Source organism: Colobus angolensis, unplaced genomic scaffold (assembly GCF_000951035.1).
Source record: "Colobus angolensis palliatus isolate OR3802 unplaced genomic scaffold, Cang.pa_1.0 Scaffold144, whole genome shotgun sequence".
NCBI classification, from domain to species: domain Eukaryota; kingdom Metazoa; phylum Chordata; class Mammalia; order Primates; family Cercopithecidae; genus Colobus; species Colobus angolensis.
The window spans coordinates 2,329,948-2,357,358 of NW_012114533.1; the positions used below are offsets into that span (position 1 = coordinate 2,329,948).

Consider the following 27,411-nt stretch of genomic DNA (forward strand, 5'->3'; position numbering starts at 1 on the left):
GAGGCTGAGGCAGGAGAATCGCTTGAATCTGGGATGTAGAGGTTGCAGTGAGCCGAGATTGCGCCACTGCGGCACTTCAGCCTGGGAGATCAAGCGAGACTCTGTCTTAAAAATAAATAAATAAAATAAAATAAAATAAAAATGTAAAGAGTAACCTGAACTCTACTTTCAATCAGTCATATGGCCTGTCATTTTGAACACAATCTATGTGGAAAAAAAACTTCTGCTATGATGTTTGTGCTGTTAAGCTCTGCCACTAGGAGGCAACACCATTCACAAACATGTTACACATAGGATAAGGTTTCTAACAGTCTTTTTGTGGTGGGTGAAAAATTCCAGGGTGGGAAATACATTGATTTCAGATAAGTAAATGCGTAAAGGAGTATATACAGCAATCTAATGTCTATCAGTTGAGATTGAGTTAAATAAATCATGGTATAGCCTAACAAAGGAATACTACGAAGCCAATGAAAAGGACAACGTATCAATACTCTGAGATGAAATGCTCAATAATTTACTGCTATCTGAAATAAACAAGTTATAAGACATATTCACATGTTCTGTTTATGTTAAGTTGCATGGCAATTTTTGAATGCAGAGAATACTCTAGAAAACACTGACCAAAATGTAACAGCTCCAGAAATTAGGACTTGGGAGGAGGTCAGCCTTCTTATTCTAATGAAAAAAAATTTAAATTGTTCACTCAAAACAGATTCTGACAGAAACTTCTTTTTAAAAATATTTCAGGCTGGGTGCGGTGGCTCACACCTGTAGTCCCAGAACTTTGGGAGGCTGAGGTGGGGGGATCACTTAAGGCCAGGAATTCGAGGCCAGCCTGGCCAACATGGTGAAACCCCGTCTCTACTAAAAATACAAAACTTAGCCAGGTGTGGTGGCACAGGCCTGTAATCCCAGCTACTTGAGAGGCTGAGGCAGGAGAATTGCTTGAACCCAGGAGGTGGAAGTTGCAGTGAGCAGAGATCACACCACTGCACTCCAGCCTGGGCGACCGAGTGAGACTGTCTCTCAAAAATAAACAAACAAATAAATAACAAATAAATAAATAAATTTTAATCTCCTTTCCATTTTACTCAAAATTTTCACAATCAAACCTGAATTCCTTTTAAAAATCGTTAAAAAAAAAAGTTCTAACCTTTTTCTGGTCTACTACATCTAGATATTCATGATAAAATCACAAAAATGCATGGATTTTAATTACATTCTAACAATTAAACTTACAAAATACTAGTTAGGAGTATAGCATTAAAATGAATTGACATAATTTCTAAAAACTACTTACAAGTTGGTAAAGCCTCCCACGATGAAAATGGACTTGGAATCAAAAAAGCAGAAATGAGACAAAGTGTCTTACACAGAGAAAGTGTTTAATGAATGATTAGTCTGGTTTTCAGAAAATAAATATGAAATTTATTAAAAAACTGCTTAAATGAAGGTATGCTTGTATGTCATAATTAGGGTTTGAATGGCTATAACGATGGACCCACATCAATAAGAGGCAAATTAACATAGATAAATGCAAAGTCTTACTCAGAGGTTTAAGAAACGATATATACAATTAGAGAATAATGAAGCCCTGGCATAACAGTAAATGAAGTTTTTCTTTTTTTTTTTTTTGAGATGGGGTCTTGCTCTGTTGCCCAGGCTGGAGTACAGTGCATGAATAGTTTTGAACTGTAATAAGTAGAAATTGGTAGGTCTCTTCAGATAGGCAAGAGTCTCACTGAAAACTGCTGGTAAGACAGACCTTATCTGGAGCATGTGTCCACGTATTTTCAGTGGAGGCAGTGAGGGAACACTTCAGGAGTGACATTGACAAGCTACTCCTTTACTTGGATCTTGCCTTAACAGCAAGACCTTCAACTACTTTACACTTTAAAAAAGCAAACTTTCTCTCTCACCCTGGTACTCTCTGTATCCACCTTACCCTACATTTTCTTCATAGCACTTATCACCCGACATAATACACTTATAAATGTGTACACACACACTTGTTTATTGTCTGTCTCCTCTATATTAGCATGTGGGCTTCATGAGATCAGAGACACTGATTTTTTCATTGCTGTTCTCTCCAGTGCCTGGCACAGCTGGCACTCAAAATGCCAACTATATAAAATAATGAATGAAAGGCTGTAGTGGAATATCTCTCCAGTTCTCACCAAATACGAGATTTCTTGATGCTATCATAAAACCCAGAGTAGAACTCCATGTTTTCCCACTTTTCACTTTCTATATAATAGCTGCAGTTCTTTGATACCATTGATACTTTTTTCCTTTTTGTTATAGGATTTCCGGGGCAAACACTCACTTATTGTAAAGGACTCTTTTATACTATGATTCCTTTTTCCTGAATGTATATTTTTCACACATTTAGGATTTTATTGAAGTGGAATACTCAGTAACCTGAGAACAACTTTTTTTTTTTTTTTTAAAACAGATGTGGTCTTGCTATGTTACCCAGGCTGGTCTTGAACTAGCAATCCTCCTGCCTTGGTATCTCAAAGTGCTAGAATTACAGGCATGAGCCACTGCCAAGAATAACTTGTCATTCATAATCATTCTTGTCTTTGGAAGAAGGATAATTCCAATCTAACTGGGTAGTTACTATAGCACTCGTTGATATAGAAGCTATTATACAGGAAAAAGCCCCTTCCATGTTCTCCCATACAAATGTTTTTTTTTTTTTTTGAGACAGAGTCTCACTCTGTCCCCCAGGCTGGAGTGCAATGGTGCGATCTTGGCTCACTGTAAACTTCACCTCTTGGGTTCAAGCAATTCTCCTGCCTCAGCCTCCTGAGTAGCTGGAATTACAGGTGTTCACTACCACACCTGGCTAATTTTTGTATTTTTAGTAGAGACAGGGTTTCACCATGTTGACCAGGCTGATCTCCAACTCCTGACCTCGTGATCCGCCCGCCTCGGCCTCCCAAAGTGCTGGGATTACAGGCCTTAGCCACTGCGCCCAGGTGATATAAATGTCAAGAGTAAGAAACTTCTACATTAATCTGCATGAAGGTCCAAAGTATCTAGAGTAATACCAGGACTCTATACATAGCATCAATGATACCACTGATATTTAAAAAGTTACCAATTGAATTAACTTTGTGGAATTATCATATCTTAAATTTATGATAATTATTTAAGTGGATTTAAGCATTAAATATGAATGGGGAAAGAATCAGTTGGATTTGCATCCAAAAAAACCGTATATACGAATGGGGAAATATTAGTATACAATTAAAATTCTGAAAATGTATACAGGTACCACCATAAACATGAAAAAAAAAAGTTAAGAAGAAATGTAGGTATGTAAGCATTAGAAAATCCCTTCTAAAACTAACTATAATAGTGATTTATCACTGTGATGAAGGGTTCAGGTACAACTAACACTGACTGTCCTGTACAACTATCTACACTGTCACTTCCTTTATAATCTCTTTACATTGACTCTTTTTGCCACAGTCTAAGTCACTGACATCATGGATGTGCTACATTAATTTTTTTCTGCAGTAATGTACAAATAAAATTATATTTAAAAGTTTTTGATTTGGAAATATAGTAGGAGGCAACTATAACCCTCCAAACATTCCTCTTACCCGAAATAGCCACTTTAACACAGGGACAGGACACTGGACATAGTGATAAGCAGATGTAAGGAAACCTTGTGTTGTCAAAAAAATCTGATCTGTTTTTCCCGATCTGAAAAAATAAAGTAAAATCAACATGACTATTAACTTCATGGCAAAATACTTCCACTATCACCACCACCACCACCACATCTGACATAATCAGAGAAATGAGCAAGCAAATCGTCTTCAGTCCATGGAGGTGGACTCTACACAAATATGGATGAGTTACTCATAAAACAAATTTAATTGATGTCCTAAAGCTGATCCAATCTGTTGGCTAGGCTCCATATTTAACTGGTAGACAAAGCTATATTTGCTGGTAGTGTTGAGAGACAGCCTATCAAGTCTCAGACTGGGGAAGTACTTTAAAAAATTGGCAGCAAAACTGATGTGATCTCTCTAGAGCTGAGATATCATGCACTGAGAGAAATTAGATCAGTTTGGGTATTGTGGTGGAGATTACTAGCTGCACATCCCAGCATCTATTTTTGCCTCTCTTCTTGGTAACTGAATCCTGATTTGTAGCTGCGAACACTAGCTGCCTGAAATAAACATCACTCTCTGGCTTCCCTTGTGGCCAAGTGTGGCCATATTGACTAAGTTCTATTCAACTAACTTGGAGTGTGTGGAAATGCTGTGTGGAATTTCTGGGAATTTGAACTAAAGGCTGGAGCTCTAATAGCACCCGAAGCTAGGTGCTAAGAATGCTGGAGAAGAAAGATTATATGGTAAAACTGGCACTCCAGCCCTGGACTTGCTACTTTTATACTTCTTTCAAATACACTTCTTGTTTAAACCACTATTATTTTGACAGTCACTGTTATTATATACTGATCTGAATCCTAATTAATAAAGGCATGTGATGTGTCAAATAACTATCCTATACTGCTTCGTATAATTAAAGAAGAAAACATAAAGATCACTAGTAATAAGAGGATTAGGAAACTTAATAGGTCATAATAGAAATTAACCTTTTAGAAGATTATGAGTCAGAAGTGTTTTAATTTTTTATACATATAAAAGTAAAATGTCTATTTTTCTACTTACTTAAGAATAAGTTTTTCTACAGCACTTTGTCCAATAAAACCAGAGTCTCTTAAATCCAAGGTATACTGATTGAAAATTTTTCCAGAATTGAGGAAATTAAATATTTCTTCACCTGGATGATGATCAGGAATAGCATCAACTGTAACTGAAAATTTCTTTAGAAATTCCCTGAAACATAAAAACAAGTCAATCAATACCAAATTGTTACACTACATATACTTTTGTATTTAAAAGCTGGGTGCAAAGAAAACTATTTTTTAAACCAATGTTAATCCCAAATTAGAAGACAAGCATGAGAAAAGTATGCTTTGCTTCTTCCACTTTTTGTAGCTGTTAGTCAAAAGCCACTAAATGTGTCTACGTGAAAAGAAACAATAACCAGGAGGAAAGATAAAAGATGAAACTTGGTCCTAACATTTGCCTTTCAAACCCATCACAGATAGAGTAGAAACCTATCATAAATTATTCACTAACAGTCATCGATGGCCCATTTATTTTACAAAAACAAAACAAAAAAATGTAAAAACTTTAATAGGGTAAAATACATTATGAAAAATGCTATACCTGTGCTCTTCTAAGAGGCCATCCTCATCATCTGTACTGTCTTCTTCTCCAATTCTGATTGGGGATTTAATGCCTCGGCCTTGCCTTATGTCTTCTTGTAGTTGCTTCTGCAGTTCATCTAGCCTGAGAATTGGAAAGAATGTTATAACGGTTTACTCTAAGAATATTAAAAAACAGTCTTTAGTTTATATCTAAAAGCAGCACAAAGAAAACCCTTATTAAGTACCCTGGTATATGACAAATTTTGTTATACTATAGGTCAAATTATGTCTCCCAAATACATCATGATGTACAATTTTCATGAAAACAGATATATTTTAGGGGCTAGGTTTTTACCCAGTTACCAGTGTGGCATTAGAATAGTGTTCCATTGTATAAAAGACTTGAGGATATCCATAAAGCTAGAACTTCAAGAATGATCCGTCCAAATCACTTACAGAATGGGAAAAAAAAACCTGGTAAGTTAACTATGCTTTCTAGCAGTAGTTGTCACTGTCATCATCATCACAACACCTAACACTTACCAAGCACTTAATATGTGACAGGCACTGTACTAAGGGCTTTATATATTAATTCTTTTAACCGTCACAACAACCCCATGTAGTAGTTTATACACCTTTTATAGACAAGAAAACTGACATTAGAAAAGCAAAGTAACTTGCAAGAGCTTGTAATGCAAGGATGTGGGATTCATAGCCAGAGAGTCTAGCTCCAGAGTCCTTGCTTATACTGCCTCTCCAAGATTAAGTTATTTTAAACAAGGTTCTTACCCCAGCCACAAACAGTGGATAAGTACAGCTGAAGAGTAAATAACTAGTAAATGTACTGTTCTATCGTTACAGAAAAGGGTCAATCATTCGATTAAACTAGTACCCCTATCTTTCATTTGTGAAGTGCTCGATTTTAAAGGAGGAGCTTCAGATTCCATATCACAGATCACAAGAATTCGTGAAATATTTAAAGAATTTTACAATACAGACAAGTTCTCTAATTAAATTCAGAAAGGAGGAAGCTTTTGAACTACTAATCATCTGAAAAATTCCTAAAGTTTGTTACTTGGTTATCAAGTTTGAGATATGTAGCACATACCAACTTCTATGTAATCAAGTCAGCTAAGCTGTTAGTGAAGTTCTCCAGGGTATGTTCAAGGACACGCCTTGAATTAACAAGGAATATATTTTTCCCCTCTTACTAGCAAAACCTGTCCATAATGAGTCATGTAAATTTCATTATGATCATTACGATCCTCAACTTTTTGATCTCTCTCTCTCTCACGTGTGTGTGTGGCAGGTGGGCGGGGGGAGCGGTGTTCATCATCATTCTAAACTTTTTCCTCAAAAGAGTAACTTGATAGAAATATTTCAGAAAATTCTACCTGTGTGAACCCCCCTACCCACCAAACAACCCAATTAAAAGCAGGCAAAGAATCTGAAAAGACATTTCTCCACTTGTATAACAAATGGCCAATAAGCACATGAAAATATATGAACATCATTAGTCATTAGGGAAGGCAAACCAAACAATAAGGAGATACCACTTTACTATTAGGATGGCTATTATCAAAACAAACAAACAAAAAACACAGAAAAAATAATGTGTTGGCAAAGATGTGGAGAAACTGGAACCCTTCTTCACTGTTGGCGCAGATGTGCAGTGGTGCAGCCATTGTGGAAAACAGTGTGGTGGTACCTCAAAAAATTAAATGGAATTACCATATAATCCAGTAAGTCCACTTATGTGTATATATGCCCAACAAAATTTAAAGGAGAGACCTGAAGAGAGATTTGTATACCCATGTTCATAGCAGCATTATTCACAGTAGCCAAAAAGTGGAAGCAATCCAAAGGTCCACTGACAGATGACTAAAGAAAATGTGTTATAGACATAATACAATGGAATTATCAGCTTTAAAAAAAATGGAAATTCTGACACATGCTACAATATGAATGAACTCTGAAGACACTGCCCTAAATGAAATGAGACAGTCATAAAAGGATAAATATAATACCACTTACATGAGGTACCTAAAACAGTCAATTTCATAGAGACAAAGTAGAAGGGTAGTTGCTGAGGGTGGGAGGAAGGGGAGAATGGGGAGTTATTGTTTAATGGATATGGAGTTTCAGTTTGGAACGATGAAAAAGTTCTAAAGCTAGATGGTGGTAATGGTTGCACAACATACAAATGTATTTAATGCCACTGAACTATACATGTAAAAACAGTTAAAATGGTAAATTTTATATGTATTTTCCATTTAAAAAAACACAAAAAATTCTACCCACGCTTTCGATCTAGAATTTCAGCTATCAGATGCTAGTTGTAATAAACAGAAAGGAATTTATATTATTAGTTAGTCCAGTATACTATAAAAACCTGGATCTTTTGATCTAGTCTATGAAGAAGAGAGCCCGTCTTATTTCTTTTTTTTTCTTTTTCTTGAGACGGGGTCTTATTCTGTCACCCAGACTGGAGTGCACTGACTCAATCACAGCTCACTGCAGCCTTGACCTCCTTGGGCTCAGATGATCCTCCCACCTCAGCCTGTTGAGTAGCTGGGACCAGAGGCATGTGGCACCATGACTGGCTAATTTTTGTATTTTTTGTAGAGATGGGATTTCACCATGTTGCCCAGGCTGGTCTCAAACTCCTGGGCTCAAGAGATTCGCTTGCCTTGGCCTCCTAAAGTATTGGATTACAGGCATGAGCCACCATACCAGGCCTCTTTTTTTCATTTGAGACTGGGTCTCACTCTGCCACCCAGGCTGGAGTGAAGTGGCGCCATCACGGCTCACCACAGCTTTGAACTCCTGGGCTCAAGTAATCTTGTCTGGGTCTCCCAAAGTGCTGTGATTACAGGCATGAGCCACTGCGTCCAGCCAACATATCTTATTCTAACACAGCTGACAACAGAGTCCGAAATGCATGCTAATTTCTCACGATTTTTTAAAAAAGGTAAATTAAAAGTAAGCCACACAAACAAGCAGAATGTTAAATTTAGCAAAATTAATCTTTATGCTAACGAACCTTTGTGTGTCTTCCATTTCCTTCACTAGACGCTCTAAGGTATTTGTGTAAGTTCCAGAATGAACATGTTCCTAAAACAAGAAAATTTAGAAATACTTTACAACATGTCTTAGTAGAAGAACTGGAATGTTTTAAGTAATTAAGGGTATGGAAGACTATTTTCTATTTCAATAATCTGGGCCAGGATAAAACCTTTCTTAAAGGATAATTTTCACCATCATGCTTTAAATTCAGTATTTTGCACTGCAGACAAATTGATTTTACTACCTATTAGGAAAGGCAGTACTTATAAAACCCTGCTAACTTTGAGATGTGACTGCAAACACTCGAGGACTCTGTGGCTACCCTGTCTTTACTTTTCAATTCTATTTTAGTAGAATCAAACTACTAATTTTTAGGTGTTACCATGGAATATTAACACCTTCCCCACCAAATTTTACAGACATCTTAGAATTTAATTCAGCTTATTCCCAAGATAGAATGAAGCACTTTATAAATAAAATTGCACACCACAATCAACAACATTTCTACACTCTACCTTCATTTACAGATGTGGTCTCCAAAGCAGGGGGTGTGCAAGGTGATCCATTGGGGTGCAGGAAGAAAATAATAGAACTTCTATTTATATGGAACTTCTATAGAGACTCCAGTAGAACTTAGTCTATAGTAACTTCTACGTAATTTCTATAGGAAAATACTTATTTTTCTCTTCTTCCTTTTAAATTCTGTTTTTGCATATGCTTTAGAAAGTACACAGTATCATAGTGGTACATATAATCTAAAGGTATACATATATGTTGGGGTACATGCTCAAAAATTGTTTTTACTAATAAAAGTGTGTGTGATCAAAAGAGTTTGGAGACCACTGACTTAACAGTAATAAAACACTAAAGATATGGAAACTCATTTACCAAACAAGAATTATTCCATTTTCAGTCCAATTATGAGTTATAACACTAAATTTTAAAGTAAGTTCCAATAATCCACCCCTTTCACTAATCATCTTTCCCTCTTCAAGTAAAGATAAATGTCACAGAACTACTTACTGTGTAGTCTGATGACTGAGATCTAAGCCCCTTAGAAAGAGCAGGAGGCTTTCCTGTAGTTGCAGGAGTCTGATTGAAGTTCAAAGCCATTATTTCCTCCAGTGACTTTAATGTTTCCTCTTCCTCATCACTGTCTAGGTTGTAACCTAAACTTTCTTCATCACTATCAAAATCACCCCTTAGTTTTCGTTTCAGTGCACTGCTACCTGCATTGGAATTTCCTGAACTCTCTCTTTCTGAAGGGGCTTTATCTGAAGGTGCTGCAGGGCTTGGGACACATGGCACAACTTCCAAAGCAGCAGGGGGAGACTTTGTAGGAGTGCCATATTCTGAGCGCAAAGGTCCCCCAGAAATTTTCCCTGAAGATACATTAGAATCAGCCTTATTAGTCTTTGCTTTGCGTTCCTTGTGTTTGGTGAATTCTGTAGAATGCCCAGAACATTCTTTAGATGAGGAACGCTCTTTATCTCTTTTAGAAACTGGAAGAGTACAATTTTTAGCATTTAATGTTACTAGAGAGGAACCAGCACTTGGAACATGGGAAAGTAAAGGTAGTTTTGTCTCCTTCTCCTTTGTCATGGAGCTAGTGGTTTTATTTTTCTGAGGGTTGCTAGCTTTTTTAATTGCAGACTTTTCCTGAGGTAAAGGTAAATGGGGTTTCTGCATCTTAGTCTCCTTGGCACCTGCCACTCGGATTTGGTCACTATTCCTGGTAGAATGGTGGCTAGAATTTGAAGGTGCTAAGCCTGCAGAAGAGCGATCAGTTTCATCATTCGGTTCCTTGGATATATCTTCTAAGCGTAACACATCACCAGGTGTCTTCAGTGCAATATGTTTTATAAATTTTTCTTTCTGATGTGGTCCATCAGGACGCTTCTCAAGGAAGGACTCTTTTGCTTTTGGTATCATAGATTCTCTTGTGCTTTTCAGATCTGAGTCCACAGAGTTCCTTTTTCTTTTTTCAGGGAATTTATTCTGCTTAGAGCCTGCTAAAATTTAATTTTTCTTAGATTAGTGAAAAATACACTTTCCAACTTTAATAAAGTTTATTCAGTGAGTGTCTAGAACACCCTAATGAAATGTTTAAAATTCTAAGTATTAAGGCTGAGATTAGTCACCATGTATGGAATGCAGAAAAAGAGTTAATGTTATTTATCAACTGGATAAATACTGGTGTCCAAGAAATTTAAAGCTAATGACAAATGCTCATTTTTAATTCCAAAGCTATGAAAAGTTTACCACCTTAACAGAATTAAAGATGCCACTCCCTAAAACAAACGACTGTATATTGGTACCAAGTTAAGGATTCCATAGGCACTTTTGGAAATTCTTTTAGACCTAGGACTACCTGGTTGCAGAAATGTAACACTTCTACATTTAAATGTATAGTACTTTAAAACACATATAGGATAAGCAGTTGAAGGCAGATCAATGTTAACCTCTCATTAAACAAAAAAAATCACAGTGTGTCCCAACGCAGTATGACTGGTGTACTTACAAAAGGGAAAATTTGGAGACAAAGACAGACATGCACAGAGGGAATACAAAATGAAAATACACAAGGAAAAAATGCCGTGTGACTGGAGTGATGTAGCTGTAAGTCAAGAAATGCCAAAGATTGCAGGCAAACGCCAGAAGCTAGAAGAGGTAAGGAAGTATTCTTTTTTTGTTTGTTTGTTTTTTTTTGAGACGGAGTCTCGCTCTGTCGCCCAGGCTGGAGTGCAGTGGCGCAATCTCGGCTCACTGCAAGCTCTGCCTCCTGGGTTCACGCCATTCTGCCTCAGCCTCCCGAGTAGCTGGGACTACAGGCGCCCGCCATCTCGCCCGGCTAGTTTTTTGTATTTTTTAGTAGAGACGGGGTTTCACCGTGTAGGCCAGGATGGTCTCGATCTCCTGACCTGGTGATCCACCCATCTCGGCCTCCCAAAGTGCTGGGATTACAGGCTTGAGCCACCGCGCCCGGCCAGGAAGTATTCTTCCCTAGAGTTGCCAGAGACATCATGGCCCTATTGATATCCTGATTTTAAACTTCTAGCTTCCAGAACTGTGAAACAATACTTTGCTGTTTTAAGCCACCCTGGTTTTGGCACTTGGTTATGGCAGCCCTAGGAAACTAATATAAGCCATGTTTATTATAGCCCCATCCTGAAGTACTTTAATAACCACATACATTTGAATGAACCAGTTTTTAAAAATTCATATTGTGGGCTGAGTGCGGTGGGCCAAACCTGTAATCCCAGCATTTTGGGAGGCCGAGGTGGGCAGATCACTTGAGGTCAGGAGTTTGAGACCAGCCTGGCCAACATGGCGAAACCCTGTCTCTACTGAAAATACAAAAATTAGCCTGGCATGGTGGTGAGTGCCTGTACTCCCAGCAACTTGGGAGGCCAACACAGGAGAATCGCTTGAACCTGGGAGGTGGAGGTTGCACTGAGCTGAGATGGCGCCACTGCACGCCAGCCTGGGCAACAGAGCAAGACTCCATTAAAAAAAAAAAAAAATTCACTTTAACCTGGTGCAGTGGTGTGTGCCTATATAGTCCCAGCTACTCAGGAGGCTGAGGTGGTAAGATAACTTGAGCCCAGGAATTCAAGACCACCCTAAGTACCAAAGCAAGACTTCACCTCAAAAAAACAAAACAACAACAAAACCAAAACATTCACTATTTATACAATCAGTTATCCCCAAACCAGATTTCCCTAAATCAGATTTTCTACACATGGACAGATGTCTCCACTCCCCAAGAGTTTGCTTGAAAAATCCACAATGGCTAGGCACAGTGGCTCATGCCTGTAATACCAGAACTTTGGGAGGCCAAGGTGGGAGTTCGTGAGCTCAGGCGAAACCCTGCCTCTACAAAAAGTACAACCCCATCAATCCCTTCTCTACTCAGAAAATTTCTTATCTTTTGGCCATGTCCAGTGGCTCATGCCTATAATCCCAGCACTTTGGGAGGCTGAGGCAGGAGGATCACTTGAGCTCAGGAGTTTGAGACCAGCTTAGGCAACATGGTGAAACACTGTCTCTACAAAAACTACAAAAATTAGCCGGGTGCAGTGGCATGTGCCTGTAGTCCCACCTACTTGGGAGGCTGAGGTGGGAGGCCTGCTTGAGCCCCGTAAGGCTACAGTGTGCTATAACTGTGCCACTGCACTCCAGCCTGGGCACCAGAGTGAGACCTTGTGTCAAAATAAGTAAAATAAAATAAAGTCCCCCAAAACCAAACTTGAGAGTTAGGCAATTATGATTTGGATAACTTGACCAATCTATAATCTGAAAAATTCAATTTATAAAAATTAACTAATTAATTAACAAATGCCCTTATCTCTGTTCTTTTACAGATATCTCCCATTACTCGAGGAAATCATTCCATCCTATTCAGTTTTCTGGGGTTAAATGTCTTATAAAAAAGGACAGGGGTCACAGGATGAGAAATTAAATGACTAAACAAAAGAGAAGATTTGGGGTACTGATTACCGCAAGTATGAGATTACAAAAAATGAGCTGCAGAGCTGCCAGTTTGAGTTTTGTTCCATTTTTCTAGAGAAGTCAGAAAATTTAAATATAGCTAGAAATGAGGAGAAATTCCTGCTTTGCTCAGGAATTATCCAGGGTTGATCCAGGAGGAGACAAACACTGTTTGTAGAAGATGTTTAGGATAAGTCAGCTTATTACGAGGTTTCATCATCTAGAATTAGAGAAAAGTGAATTGGTACTGCAGGTAGGATCCCCTTTAGTAAGCTCTTCAGGTCAGGTGATTAATTGCAAAATGTTCATAATTATTTTTGTATCCTTTGTTCAGCCTGTAGAGAATATTTGTTTTACAACTTTTCAAATATTTCAAATATACTAATACATAAAATATTCATGTAAGAGAGAGATTGAGTTGGTAAAAAGAAAGGAGGCTGGGCATGGTGGCTCACCCCCATAATCCCAGCACTTTGGGAGGCTGAGGCAGGAGGATTGCTTGAGCCCAGGAGTTCAATGCTGTGAGTGAGTTATAATCGCACCACTGCACTCCAGCCTAGGAAACAGTGAGACTCCATCTTAAGCAAAAGGAGAAATCCAATGGCCATTAATAGGTGACTGGTTATTAATCAGTTATGAAATGTACGAGCAACGGATTAAATTTCACGTCAGAATTCAGCCAAAAAACAAGGCTCTAGAAGACCAAAGGGCCAAATGCCTATGCTAACATTACTTCTGAAATCCCTGAACTTGTATGTGATTAATGATTGCGTGATTACGTACCTCACCATGACAATTGATAAGTGTATTAACAAGATGAACAAGACATACCATTTGGATTTTTATTTTTATTTTTTATTTTTTGAGACTGAGTCTTGCTCTGTTACCCAGGCTGGAGTGCAGTGGCACCATCTCAGCTCACTGCAACCTTCGCCTTCCAGGTTCAAGCAATTTTCCTGCCTTGGCCTCCTGAGTAGCTGGGATTACAGGCATGGGCACCGTGCCCAGCTAATTTTTGTATTTTTAGTAGAGACGAGGTTTCACCATGTTGGCCAGGCTGGTCTCGAACTCCTGACCTCAGGTGATCCACCTGCATCAGCCTCCCAAAGTGCTGGGATTACAGGCATGAACCACCGTGCCTGGCCTGGATTATTAATAACTTTGCCATCAGAGACAATAAGCATTCTTTATGCTTTCTAGAGTGAAATATCCCCTTGTCCTTTATATGCTGAAATTCTGTTGATGTTAGTCAACTGAAGTATAAATGTATATTTATTAAGAGTATAATGCTCTAATTATTAGTGATTATGAAATACATGCAGAAATATTAGTAATAAAAACTAAGTGAAGGCAACCATCATAAGTCAGCCTCTGAAAATATGTAGAAAGCATATTTTCCAAGCAGTACTCAAAAACTTTGCTAGGTGGGATTATATAAATGAAACTACTTTAGTCATCATGAATGAAATTTGCAAATCCAGGAAATCAAAAGTTTTTAAAATCTTAAGTCAGAGAAAAAAGAAAAGGAATAATGTGGTAGCCATACCACCAGCAGCAGCCCCTTATATAAAATAATATTTTGTTCTTCCATTAACTTTGGTGCAAAGTGATCATGTATTTAGTATTAAAAATGTGCAATACAGTGAGTGAAGAAGCAATCTCCTGGCTGAGAAATTCCTGTTCTTGTACAATAATGTCAAAATTCATTAAAATTTGGTCATAAAATCAGCAACATTATAAAAATTAAATAAACAAAAAACACATAAAACTTTAGATTTATTCCTGTATCCTAGAAGTTCCTTCTATGATGGTAAAATATGGTTTTAGCCTTGGCTGAAGATTGATTTTACTAGTTGAGGGTGCTTGGTCAAAATGCAATGTACCTCTAAAATATAAATAAAATGAAGGAGTAGATGAAACCTGAAGGAGTTAGAACTGTCTTTCTGTACTTCTGCTTTCCCATCTCTAAAAATAAACCACCATAATAAAGTTATAAAGTTCAAATGAATTAAAAGCACATAAAATGGCATAGCACACAGCAGGTACTCAATGAAAGTCAGCTATTATTATGTCCAATGTATCTTACTGAATGTGGGAATCTGCCTGTTTTTCAAAATGTATAATCATATTAGGAAAAAAATCTGATACACTAGATTATTAACTGTTGTTAGTTATGGAGACCTTTCATTTCTTGTTGCAAACTTCTGCAGTGTTTGTGCTTGAATCTTCTATTTTCTAGTTTTAAAAAATGATAAAATGTACTCAATTAACAGTAGGCTTATTATTATTATTTTTTCAATCATTAGATGCTAAAAGTACAAACTAATGTCATGTAGATATCCTTGAAATTTAACATTAAAAAGGGATCCCTGTATTTGAAATATTAGAGAACACTGCTTTTTATCACGGTAACAGTTTCAACCTTATACAAAGCATCTTCAACATAATACCAAGACCTCAGTCTACAATTCCACGATTATAAGATTATGTTTCCTTGATGTAGCCAAGGATTCAGAAGGAGACAACACTGAATACCAGTATGAGATACATACTGTTAGGAACTCCTGAAGAAGGCAGAGAAGATTCAAGACAGATTACAAATTATACATACTAGGTCAGGCATGGTGGCTCATACCTGTAATCCTAGCACTTTGGGAGGCCGAGGCAGGAGAATCACTTGAGCCCAGGAGTTTGAGACCATCCTGGGCAACATGGTGAAACCTCGTCTCTACAAAAATACAAGAAATTAACTAGGCATAGTGGCCTACATCTGTAGTCCCAGCTACTCAGCAAGCTGAGGTAGGAGAATCATTTGAACCCAGGAGGTCAAGGCTTGCAGTGAGTCGTGATGATGCCACTGCATCCCATTCTGGGTGACAAAGAATAAGACCCTGTCTCAAAAACAAACCCAAATTTTAAGTACTGGATTCAGGGACTATTCTTTTTTATTATGATTTTACCAAACTCTTAAGTAATATGAGACACTGAATTCATCCCCAAGAAGGGAACTGCATATTTAAACAAATTTGTTTTAAAAAGCAGTGCCATTAAAATGGAAATTTATTTAGAAATTCATAAATTAATTTTGATTCTACCTGAAGTAGGTTCCCATGAATCAGAAGAAGATCTTTTTCTTGAGAGATGTTCATTTTCCTATGAGCACAATGAGATAAAATTAATTAAGTGTTGAGAACAGCAAAGAATGTGAAGGCATTCTTCCTAACATTTAAACACAGATTTCTAGATTGAATAAGGCAAGCACCCATATTTGGAGGCAAAGCCTAATGTCTACAATAAAATAAAGATCTTAAGGTTTTTATCATAAAAATTAAGGGCATTTGTATCATAAAAATGGAAAAATATCATAAAAATGAAGTCAGTTTTCATAATGCTGATTTATGTCAATAATTCAAGAATAATATTATATTAGAATAGTGTATTTTTGAGATAAGGTCTCGCTCTGTCACCCTGGCCGGAGTCACCCAGGCTGGAGTGCAAGCTCACTGCAACCTTAATCTCCTGGGCCCAAACGAGCCTCCCACCTTAGCCTCCTAAGTAGCTAGGACAACAGGCACATGCCACCATGACTGGTTATTTATTTATTTATTTTTAGTAGAGCCAAGGTCTCGCTATGTTGCTCTGGCTGGTCTCAAACTCCTAAGCTCAAGCAATCCTTCCACCTAGGCCTCCTAAAGCGCAGGAAGCAGAAGGATCACTTGAGGCTAGCGGTTCAAGGCCAGCCTGGGCAGTATAGGGAGACCCTGTCTACAAAAAAATACAAATATTAGTTAAATATGGTGGCATGTACCCGTAGTCTCAGCTACTTGGGAAGCTGAGGTGAGAGCATCATTTGAGCCCAGGAGTTTGAGACTGCAATGAGACATGATCATGCCACAGCATTCCAGCATGAGTGACAGAGCAAGACTGTTTACAAATAAACAAATAAGACTGTACTTGCCTTAAAAAAAAGAATGCTTACTTTTCTGACTAAAAAAGATCTTTGTTCCTGGTCTGAAAAAACTATAGATAAGAAACACTGCTTTACTGAGTTCGATGAAGGGCAACTGGAGGAAACCTAATGAAACCAGCTTCTACACAAACTGTGCATAAATATTTCCTTCAGGAAAGACATCAACGTGATGTAACAACTCTTAAATACTTTTAAATTTAGTATTCTAAATATGATATAGCAGTAGCAATGCTAATTCAATAATTCTTACACATACCACATTTGACAGATTGTTCTTTCCAGGTACGACATCATTCTGTTTACTTTGTTCCTGCCTTGGTTTATATTTTCTTTCTATACTAGAAGATTTTAAGGAAAGATTGCTTGCTTCTGAGAAAGAATTTTCGGAGTTGATTCTCTGCTCCATTTGCTCCTTTCTCAACCTCTTTAGTTCTCGTTCTCTGCAGTAAGAAGCTAGTGACAACTGGAATTTAGCTCCCAGCGGGCTTTCTCCCGGGTGGTGCCTGGACAGGCTGCTCCTGCTGCTAAGACTTCTGGAGCTGTTCTTGAAGATGTCAGCTTCTGCTACTGTGGTCTGCTTTTTGGAGTCTGCATTGGTTTTGCCTCGATCTCTATCATTCTTCTCACTATTTTCATGAATGAATAGTGACTTCCTTCTTTCTGGGGATCGATGTTTTTTCTTTAGTGACTTCATCTCCTTTGGCAAGCGATATGAAGAAGGAACATAGATATTTGTTCCTTTGGCTAAATATTTGGAGGCTAGTGACATACAAGGCCGACGTGACTCATGTATATCATGATCTTCATGATGCTCTTTAACACCTTTCATGAAAGCTTCTATAATAGGGCTCTTTTCTGGTGGCACCCTTTTGGGTTTAGATTTTTTTGGTGAGGATAGTTTCCTTTCAAACTGCTCTGTTCCAGTGATAGACAATCTACTTCCTCCATATTTGATGTTTGATTTTTGTGGTGAATCCAACATGTGTCTCTCTAAATAGCCAATTAAAACACATACAAATTGCATGTTACTAAAAGTAAAATATTTAACATTTCTCTAAATTATTAATGTTTAAAATATAAACTATACTAATGTTACCACAAAAATTTTCAAACCAACAACTTGGATAATGATACACACTTTATTGGGGGGTATAGGAGAAATTAAGACATGATTTATTTGTTAAAAGCCTTAGTTTCATAAAGCTCTCTTTTGGTACATCATATAACCTCCCTATGGCTCTATGAATTACTGTATTAGATAATTAAAATAGTATGTATTATGAACATTAAATTTTTGACTAGAATAAATTTTAAACATAAGAAAACATAGCAGCAAAAAGACTCTCCTCATGATATTTAGAACTTCAGTTTATCCTTGTTAAAAAAAATACTGCATCTTCATTTTATTTCCAATTTTGAACACTACGTTTACTAAAACAGTTTAGGTTTTAAAGTTGAATCTGTCTCTCTCCTCACCCCCAAATTAGCCCACAAAAAAATGCTTCAACAGTGTACATACCTTGTTCTGAAGTTGGTTTGAAGAAATCTATAATTGACTGCTTCCTGAAAATAAAAGCATAATATGGCATCATATAAGCAAATATTAAAACCTCCATAATTCAGATTAAATGGAGAAAGTTAGATTTATAAAATGAAGGCTGGATTTCACTGGTTTAACTAATAAAATTCTGACAATGGTAACAATGCTTTGCTAAACTGTTCATTTAAAAAACAGAAAATATAACGTATCACTTCCTATAGGAGTTCATTTATAAAAATACAACTGAGGTTTATGTTATTTATAGTACTTAAATAGGTAAGACTGGTGTGTAGACCCAAGGAATCAGTACAGAATGCTTCTTAAGACTGAAATGCTCACAGCTACATGGTAAAATGCAACATCTTGGGTATAAGCACATGAACCTACTTGTTCTCTGCAGACATTGATACAAAATAACTACTTAGTATCTAAGCACAGGGGTGTTTTAAAATTCAGAATAAAAAGCTAAAAAAAAAAAAAAACCCTCAATAGGTGTATGCCAAATGAATAATGGGGATTATAAAAATGGAGTAAAACCTGAACAGACTCTCATAACAAGAGTAGAACAGTAGATGGTAGAACGGCAATATGGGTGATTTGGCTGATCTAGGGAATCAGTTGAAGAGGAGTTTGCTGGACAAAGGAAGAAAAGTAACAAGCTTATGTTACCCTCTTTATACATTAAGATGCAATCCAAGTAACAGCAGAAATTAGAATGAATTGTCACGACTAAATAGTTTCAAATTCTTTTTATCAAAGAATCCTTAAGATAGTTACAAAAATAACACATTGCTTGGGAAAAACACAAGGAGAAAAGGAAGACAGTTAACAAGAATAACAAAAACCAAATTAATTTTTAAGGATTTCTGTACCCTAAAGACTGGATTTTTCACTGTCTGGTTTAACTAATCAAGTTCTGACATTGGCAATAATGCTAAAGTGAAATAGGAATCCATGATCAGAATTCGCATTCTGATTTGTTCACTGTATTTAGAGGTGTCAGCGGCAAAAAAATGGGATGTTATGATATGCTGAGCAAAAAATTAACTTTCTGGTAAATTTTGCTAAAATGTATCATTTTACTGAAAGAGAATAAGCTATAGACTATTGATTTTCCTAAACATTCATCCACTATGAGATTGGAATGCTCAGTGAAAACTCCAACAATTCAAGCTTCTTGAAGGTTACGCTTATTGTACACTTTACTGGTCACATTAGAAGAGTAATGCACATCTTTACTGGTTTACCAAGTCCATCATACTTGTTTGAGATGTTGGTATAAAAGCTAAGTGCTTATGAGATGAATATGAGTGACAGGCTATGGAAGAATATACGCATTTGCTTACATAAATTATACTAGGCAAATTAATTCCACCACAGTAAATGCTGGAGGTTCTGCAAAGAGAAGGATGACGCCTTGTTATTGATTGAGGAGAGATGGGAAGGGACCCAGAAGCAGCGAATTTGTTGCAAACAACATCATTCTAAATGTATTTTACTAAATGTAACACTGTATCTCTTCCTTGAAATATTGGACCTCAGACTCCTCTTTGATTAATACACCAGAAAGAGAAAAAATGGTTTTGGGTAAAACATACAAGAAACCTGTAAAATAACCATGAATGTAACTTTCAAGAGGTAAGTTCTCTAAGTTCATATGCACACAAATGTCCACTGCTTATTTAATAACTGGTTAAAAAAAAACCACACAATTATAACAGTTTCACAAACCCTTATCTGAACCTTCTGAGGCCAAATGTGTTTTAGAATTCTGAATTTATCAGATTTTAGGAAGGGGATAACTTGGATGTATTATGGAACGTCCCCAGTGGGGTCTGGTGCTGCAACCTGTAATCAAACCCACTGATATTTCTCCAGCAAAACATGAATATTCACACTTAATGGGATAAAGACCACAAACAGCCTTACATTAGTTCTGGTTACGTCTGGCTGCCAAGTAAGATGTGGTGCCAAACTTACTGAAAACGTTTGGTTTTCATAGCTTTCTGGCTTTCAGAGTTAAGATAAGGGATTGTGTGCCTGTACCACAGTATTAGAACATGAATATTATTAAAACTTATTACAATTTAACTTAAAATAAAAGACAGTACCAAGTTCGTAGGGAATTTAAACATGTTTTATTGTCAGAGGATGTCATTAGATGAAACTCCCCATCTCATTACATAGCTTCCACAAAATCTTTACAAAAAAATTGGCCTCTTCGAGAGGCATGAAGTTACTGAAAGAGAAAACACGTCACATTCCAAATCTGTAAGTTCTTTTAAGTATGAATTAGCGTGCATGCTGGACTACAAAGTAATTCGTGGAAGGGATTCCCTCATCACAGGTTACATAATTTCATCCACAACATAGAAAAGGTTTGTATTACTAAACCACTAGCATCAGTAGAACTGACAAGGTACAGAAAACGACCTAAATATGCATTAAGCAGTTAGGGTCCTGGGTCAAGCTCTTGCAAAGGAAAAAAATCACGTTCTTTCTACCTAAGGCGGGTTCTCCGTAGCTGTCCAGGCTGGCGGTCACTAGACCAAGAACAGCGGCCCAGCTACAGAGAAGCAAACTCCAACTCCCAGAAGCCCCTGCGCGGATGCGGGGCGGGGGTTTGCCAGGCCCCGAAACGCCAACGCCTGAGCTCGCGGAGGATGGCGGGAACTGGAAGAGCGGCGGTCTGCAGTCCTCCCCTCATACCCTTTCCCCCGCGACCCGGCCCCTTCTCAAGCCCTCTGCACGGTACCTGTCCCCAGGACTTTCTGTTCTCTTTCCCGCTGCAGCATGGGCGGTACTACCGGGTCTCAGATGGCAGCGCGGGGGCGACGACCCCGGGGCTGGGGATGAGGGGAAACCTGGCCTAGCGGGCATGCAGCGCCTTGTCATGTCGGCGACGCTGGCGACGGCGGCATGAGCCGTGGCTGGAGAAGTTGGGTGCGTGGTTGCCGTCTTGCTGCTCGGACTTGGGGAGGCTGTCGGAGCAGAGGTGGGCGGCACCCCCTTCTCCCTTCATGGCCGTTCTCTCTTCGGAAGTGACTCCGGTGTGAGCGGGAAGGAACCTGAGGATCAGTAAGGGGCGGATCTTACTTCATGAGTCACGTCTTGATTGGTTGGCACGGTGGTCATTTCGGTGGTGGCGCAATAGGAAGCCGCAGTCTCTCTGGAAAAGGCGGGGCTTGGGGACGGGGGAGGAAGAAAACTGCCCCTCCCACCCCGTCACATGCACCGAGGGCGCGCGCCTCTGGTCCCGGCCGCCTCGGCCTTGGCGGGCACGCGGGGGCGGAAAGGCGCGGGCAGCCGCTGGCGCTGCGACAGCTGACAACACCCGTCTGGTTGAAGGCGAGGGGTGAGGGTTTGCTTCAGCCCGGCAGCTGCCTTCGGTGAGGATGGCCAACATTTGGGCATCATGTGCCACACAATTGTGTCTCCGAAATCCCCAGCTGTTCATTAGATTGTCTCTTTAACATTTTAGGCCAAAGTGCCGTAATACTGTCACAATTTCCTGGGGGATCTGCACATCGCGATCCGACGACTTGTCCATTCTATGAGGGTTCTTGTTGAGTGTCAGCGGTAGATTTTTTTTCTCTTTAAGAAGGAGAGAAAAAACCCTCAAAAAACTCCGTTGGAATAAAGACAGTTTTTAATCCACGAAAGCATTTTGTTTCTCACGAGTTACCATGAAGTCTCTGCAGCTGGCTTCCTTAGAGATTTTTTAAAGGAACACAAGGTCAGCTTTCAATTTTCCATGTTAAGCGTGGGCAGCATAGATGAGTAAAAGCTGCCCTTAATCTCCAACCCTACTTTGTAAAGGGCTTGTGCTCTGGAGGCTGTTAGCCATGGTTTTCCTTATAAACCGAGAGACTGGTCAGAGTATCTCCGAACCTCAGCCTTCCCATCTGTAAAATGAGCATTTTACTCCCTTTTCTGGGTAATTGTAAACCATAATAGAATAAAGCAGTGTACACTGCACAGTTCAGATTCTCTTATGTAACAGGTACTGAGCAAATTATAGTTCCCTTTTCTTCTCCAGATAGATTCTTACAGTGAATTTTACTTCTTACAAAATCTTCCAGAGACAGGTCAAATACTGTTGCAATAACTGTTAACCAAAATATCAATTTCAAGATGTCCAAGCTTTAATTGACAGAGTTATTTAATCAGTTGGATGGAAAAAATCTTAAATGATATAAAAGAATTTGGACAAGTCTTTCAAGTTTATTGTATAGAAATTGAACTGTTGGCCTGGTACAGTCACTCACGTCTGTAATCCCAGCAGTTTGGGAGGCCAAGGCAGGTGGATAGCTTGAGCCCAGGAGTTGGAGACTAGCCTGGGCGACATATCAAGACTCTGTCTCAAAAATACATAAATTAATTAAAATTTAGAAAAAATGAAATTGAACTGTTTTGGTCACTAAGCATGTCTGACTGACTCCAGGTTCACCTCCTTTTCCCTTCCCCTTTAGTCCCCAGGAGGAAGAATTAATAAGGAATAAAGTGGTCAAAAAGCTGGCAAAGTAGAGGGTCAAAGGTAAACAGTGAACATACAGGTCTCACGTTCACCCCAAAAGCACATATGTACAGCTGTATACTAGGTAGTGGTGGAAGAAGGGAAGTGCCAAAATAGAGGGTACTTTTCTGCTCCTAATAGCTGAGAAGATGTTTTTTACATAAAAAACATAATAGATGCTCAAAATGTGTTGAATGACTTATACATTTCCTTTTACGTGTATTATTTCCTATCTCTTGATTTAGTACTTTCTGTTGGATGTTTTTACACTAGGAAATTTCTGTACTATAACAGAGCACATCTACAAAACATTTAATCCGATTCATTTCATTGCATGCCTAATCGATAAAGAGTAATGCATAAAAAACACATTCTGCATGATCATTTAGTTGCTTTTCTTGGATTATAGTACTTGAATCATCCAGCCTCCAAAGTATCACTTTAAAGCCTGTACTCAAACTACCAAACAATAGTTTTCTCATTTTCTTAATCTGAGTAACAGATTATGGAGTTAAGTGAGGCAAGAAATCCCTCGATCAATAAATGGAAATGGAGTCATAATGAAAACACAATTTAAAAAATATCTTCTTAACAGGAAGTAGTTATCTAAATCCTCAGTAAGCATCAAGACTCTTCTTTGTTTAAGCTGTGTATGAAAGTGGTACAGATTTGGGTTGCAGGGTGAAATATGTTCAACATACTAATAAGAACCCCAGGGAACTTCTGGGGCACAGGGCTCTTCTCCACCTCCCACCCCAAATAGTATTGGACAGTTTATTTTGTGTTTATAGCCTTTCTCCTAGTTTAAATGTGTACATATATACCATGCACACGTGCGTGTGCACACACACTTATGGTAAGGGTTTTTTATACTTTAATTTGTAGTGGGCTAAAAAGAGATGACCAGGAGACTGTACGCTAGGTAAAAGATTTTTAAAGAGTTCAGATGCGTGCTTAGGAGGAGCTAATAGGGGAGAGAAAACTAGGGTGGCAAGGGGGCTAGTGGGGGGAAAGGACGTTGAACAATGTAACCAAACCCAATTAGAGACTTAAGACAAAACTTCAGCTGGGATTTGGAAAAAAAAGAGAGAGAGAGAAAGAAATTAAGGCTGGATGACCATACGAGGCTAATTTGGGAAGATTTCTGGGCATGGGGATGGGATGAGGACGCAAACAGTGCAGAAATGGAGTGGCTTCTATGCACAAAGCTTCTGTGGGGGTACAGCTCAGCTCAGGTTAGCATCCTGCCTTGTTAAAGACAACAGGAGGAGGGGGCTCTGGCCTTGATGAAAAGGAATGGGACAGCAGCAGAAACAATGTTACATGAACAACAGATCAAATTTGCTGGGAAAGTCAAGCCCAACGTGGGAGTTCCTGAGAGGAGTGACAGTATAACTCATGCCAGAGATCTTAAGCAATCACACAGAGAGAAAACAGCTTGGGCAGATTGGTTCACACAGTACCTCAGCAGACAGGGACTGAGAACAAAAGGTCAGTAAGTGACAGAGAATGTTAGCAAAAAGCAAAGAACTCTAAAAGTAATTTCTGATTGTACCCAGTAATAAATTTTTGCTCTGAAATTGCCACACATTTAATTAACTCCAAGGCTCTTGTTGGAAGGTGTTCTAGGGCAGGCCAAGAAACAAAGACTGATTTGCTGTAGAACTGTTGTGGGGAGGTGAAGGTGAGAGGGTGGCCTGGGAAGGGGGATAAGGAACAGACTCAGAAAAACAGGAAATAATTAACTTGAAAGCCTGACAGAGAAAGACAGACCACGTGATGATCTCAAGAAGGGATGGCGAGCTCACAGCATCTCAAGATCACTTTTCAAAAGGATGCCAAACTCAAAACTGCCCAAGTGCTTGGAAAAAGGACCTCCCAGGTTTAAGCAGCTGCTGGGGAAAAACCAAATGTAAAATAATATCATGTCATGTAACCTAACATTCTGGGAGTAATTAGTAGAGTTGTGCAAAAGCAGACCTAATGTGAAGGAACGTCCATTTCTTGTTCTATCATGATGGAATGGTGCGAGATAGTTTCCCACACTTCAGATACATGAGACATGTATTTGTGATTTTCAACATATCTGAATATTTCCTATACTATTTATTAATATTTTTCCTTAAATTGCTTTTTGAATTTAAGTACATTTATTTTAGGAGAAAACTTTAAATCATTCCCATAAGTGGAAAATTAGTATCAATTTCCTAAAATGGAAGATAACTGTAAAAACTAATATTAGTAAAAATATATAACTAGCTTAACAAATATAAATATATCCAAGTTTCTTCTGGAGTTATCTCATTTACCAGTGGTGGTGATAGGCATTGATAGGTGTAGATATTACTCATACATCTGAAATATAAGAAACACTTTGGGAAATATTGGTTTTAGGGATTCTATCCCATACTTAGGTGTTTTTCACAACCGGTTAGCAACTCCTTAGAGGATTTTGAAATTGATGTAATGGGTTACAGACCATGTTTTTGAAAAAGGAAAAGACAATGGAATAGAGAATGTCTGTTCACTGCATACAACATATGGGCACGTGTTGTTTTGAGACATTTTTACTTCTTCAACTGTATATATATATATTATATGGTAGTGATGTAAAAGGTATTCCTGTGGCCCCTGCTGTGGCCCATGGTCAAAATATTTAAAAGTCACTGCTGTAATCTGTGTTCATTTTTCATACTTCTGTGTATTGGTGGCACTGAACAGCCAAGGCTGGAGTGCAGTGGTGCAGTCATGGCTCATTGTAGTCTCAACCTCCTGGGCTCTAGTGATTCTCCCACCTTAGCCTCTCGAGTAGCTGGGACTAGAGGCACATGCCGCCATGTCCAGCTAATTCTAAAAATTTTGTAGAGACGGGGTCTTGCTATGTTGCCCAGGCTGATCTTGAATTCCTGGGCTCAAGTCATCCTCCATCCTCACCTTCCCAAAGTGCTGGGATTACAGGCATGAGCTGCTGCACCCAGCCAAGAGTTGTTTAAAGACATGGAGCAACATTTAAAAACCAAGAGATTTCACACAAAATTCTAGATTTCTGGCTTCAAGTGGTACAAAGAGTGGTCTGGCACTTACGCTTACAGGGGCTAGGTAGGTAGCTGAAGTAAGTGAATCAGGTCGATTTTCCCAACTTTTATAAAGCCTTGGGATTAAAGAAATATTTCTTAACAGTAATGACAAAGGCCAACGCTTACTGAACCTTATGTGCCAGGGACTGTTCTAAGCACTTCATGAGTACTGACTCATTTAATCTTCACCAAATTCCTACAAATTAGAAAATGGTGATCTTTGTCTAGTGTCTGCACAGGCATGATAATAAAAGGCACCTACTACTGAGCCTCAGTGAGGAGTGGGGCGGTACTGTAGAACCAGAGAGCACATTCCCCACTAAATGGAGGCAGCCTCTCCAGGCTACAGCTTCCATATGGGAATGCAAGCCCAGAGTTGCCTCCTCTCCTCTCAGTGTCAACCCCTGGGGAGTGGTGGGTGAGACATGACAGACCTGCAGTCAAAGCATGCAGCCCCTAGTGTCTTGACATATACCCTAACATTTGTTTATTTCTATAGTACTATGAGATCATGTTCTCTTAAAGCAAATGTCTCTTGGGGCCAAAGAGGAGAAAATAGTGAATGCTTTTGGTTCCCAGTGCAGTGTTACAGAGAGTAGGCAAGAATGTCACTCAGGGCTTCATACTTAAAGAAATTGCTGTACTTTACCTATGAATAATACCTATGGGAATTTAAAAGGACCAGTGGCCGATATCTATCAAAAATATCAAATGAACATGTCCTTTGACCCAGCAATTCCCCTTCTAATATATTTTAGATGCGTACTTCTGTGTTCACAAAGATGGATGTGTAAAGGTACTCATTGCAGCAATATCAGTAGCAAAAGACTGAAAAGGAACTGAATAGTCCAGCAACAGGGGAATAGTTGAATAAATGCTCACCTACACAGTAGAATATTAGGCTGCTTTTAGGAAGTCTGAGTTAGATACGCAGGATGTTTTGTGGTTAAACGTGCAAGGCCTGGGGCTCTACTGCCTGGGTTCAAATTCCAGCCCTGCCACTCAGTGGCAGTTCTATGACCTTGAGCAAGTTACCTAACCTCTCTGTGCTACTGTGCTCATATGTAATAGGAAATGATGATACAGGTAGTATCTGCCTCATAAGATTTTGTGAATTTTAAGTGAGTTAATACACAGCTAATTGATCACAGCTAGTTACAGATTTCTTTGTTCCTTCTCCACTCCCACTACTTTACTTGAGTAACCTTAAATTTTTTTTTTGAGACAGAGTCTTGCCCTGTCGCCCATACTGGAGTGTAGTGGTGCCATCTCAGCTCACTGCAGCCTCCACCTCCCAGGTTCAAGCAATTCTCCCTCCCGCCTCAGCCACCCGAGTAGCTGGGATTACAGGCACGTGCCAGCACACCCGGCTAATTTTTAAATTTTTAGTAGAGATGGGGTTTCGCTGTGTTGGCCTGGCAGGTCTCAAACGCCTGACCTCAAGTGATCCACCTACCTCAGCCAGTGCTGGGATTACAGGAGTGAGCCACTGCGCCTGGCTTAGAAAAAAAA

At 38.8% G+C, this 27,411-nt stretch overlaps 1 protein-coding gene across 2 annotated transcripts in view; it reads right to left on the minus strand.

Moving 5' to 3' along the window:
- Positions 1-22,667, minus strand: part of FAM178A (family with sequence similarity 178, member A) — a 50,792-nt gene extending 28,125 nt beyond the window's left edge. The window contains exons 1-9 of one of the 2 annotated variants that reach the window (XM_011935535.1): positions 21,062-21,503; positions 18,286-18,329; positions 17,023-17,756; positions 15,892-15,949; positions 9,329-10,317; positions 8,283-8,353; positions 5,259-5,381; positions 4,695-4,862; positions 3,615-3,717 (exon numbers count right to left, since the gene is read on the minus strand). In XM_011935535.1, coding sequence (XP_011790925.1) covers positions 3,615-3,717; positions 4,695-4,862; positions 5,259-5,381; positions 8,283-8,353; positions 9,329-10,317; positions 15,892-15,949; positions 17,023-17,756; positions 18,286-18,329; positions 21,062-21,201 — 2,430 coding nt within the window. In that variant the 5' untranslated portion in view covers positions 21,202-21,503. Of the gene's footprint in view, positions 1-3,614; positions 3,718-4,694; positions 4,863-5,258; positions 5,382-8,282; positions 8,354-9,328; positions 10,318-15,891; positions 15,950-17,022; positions 17,757-18,285; positions 18,330-21,061 lie in introns of both variants that reach the window. The other variant, XM_011935534.1, reaches the window with a different exon arrangement.
- Between the last annotated feature and the right edge of the window lie 4,744 nt (positions 22,668-27,411).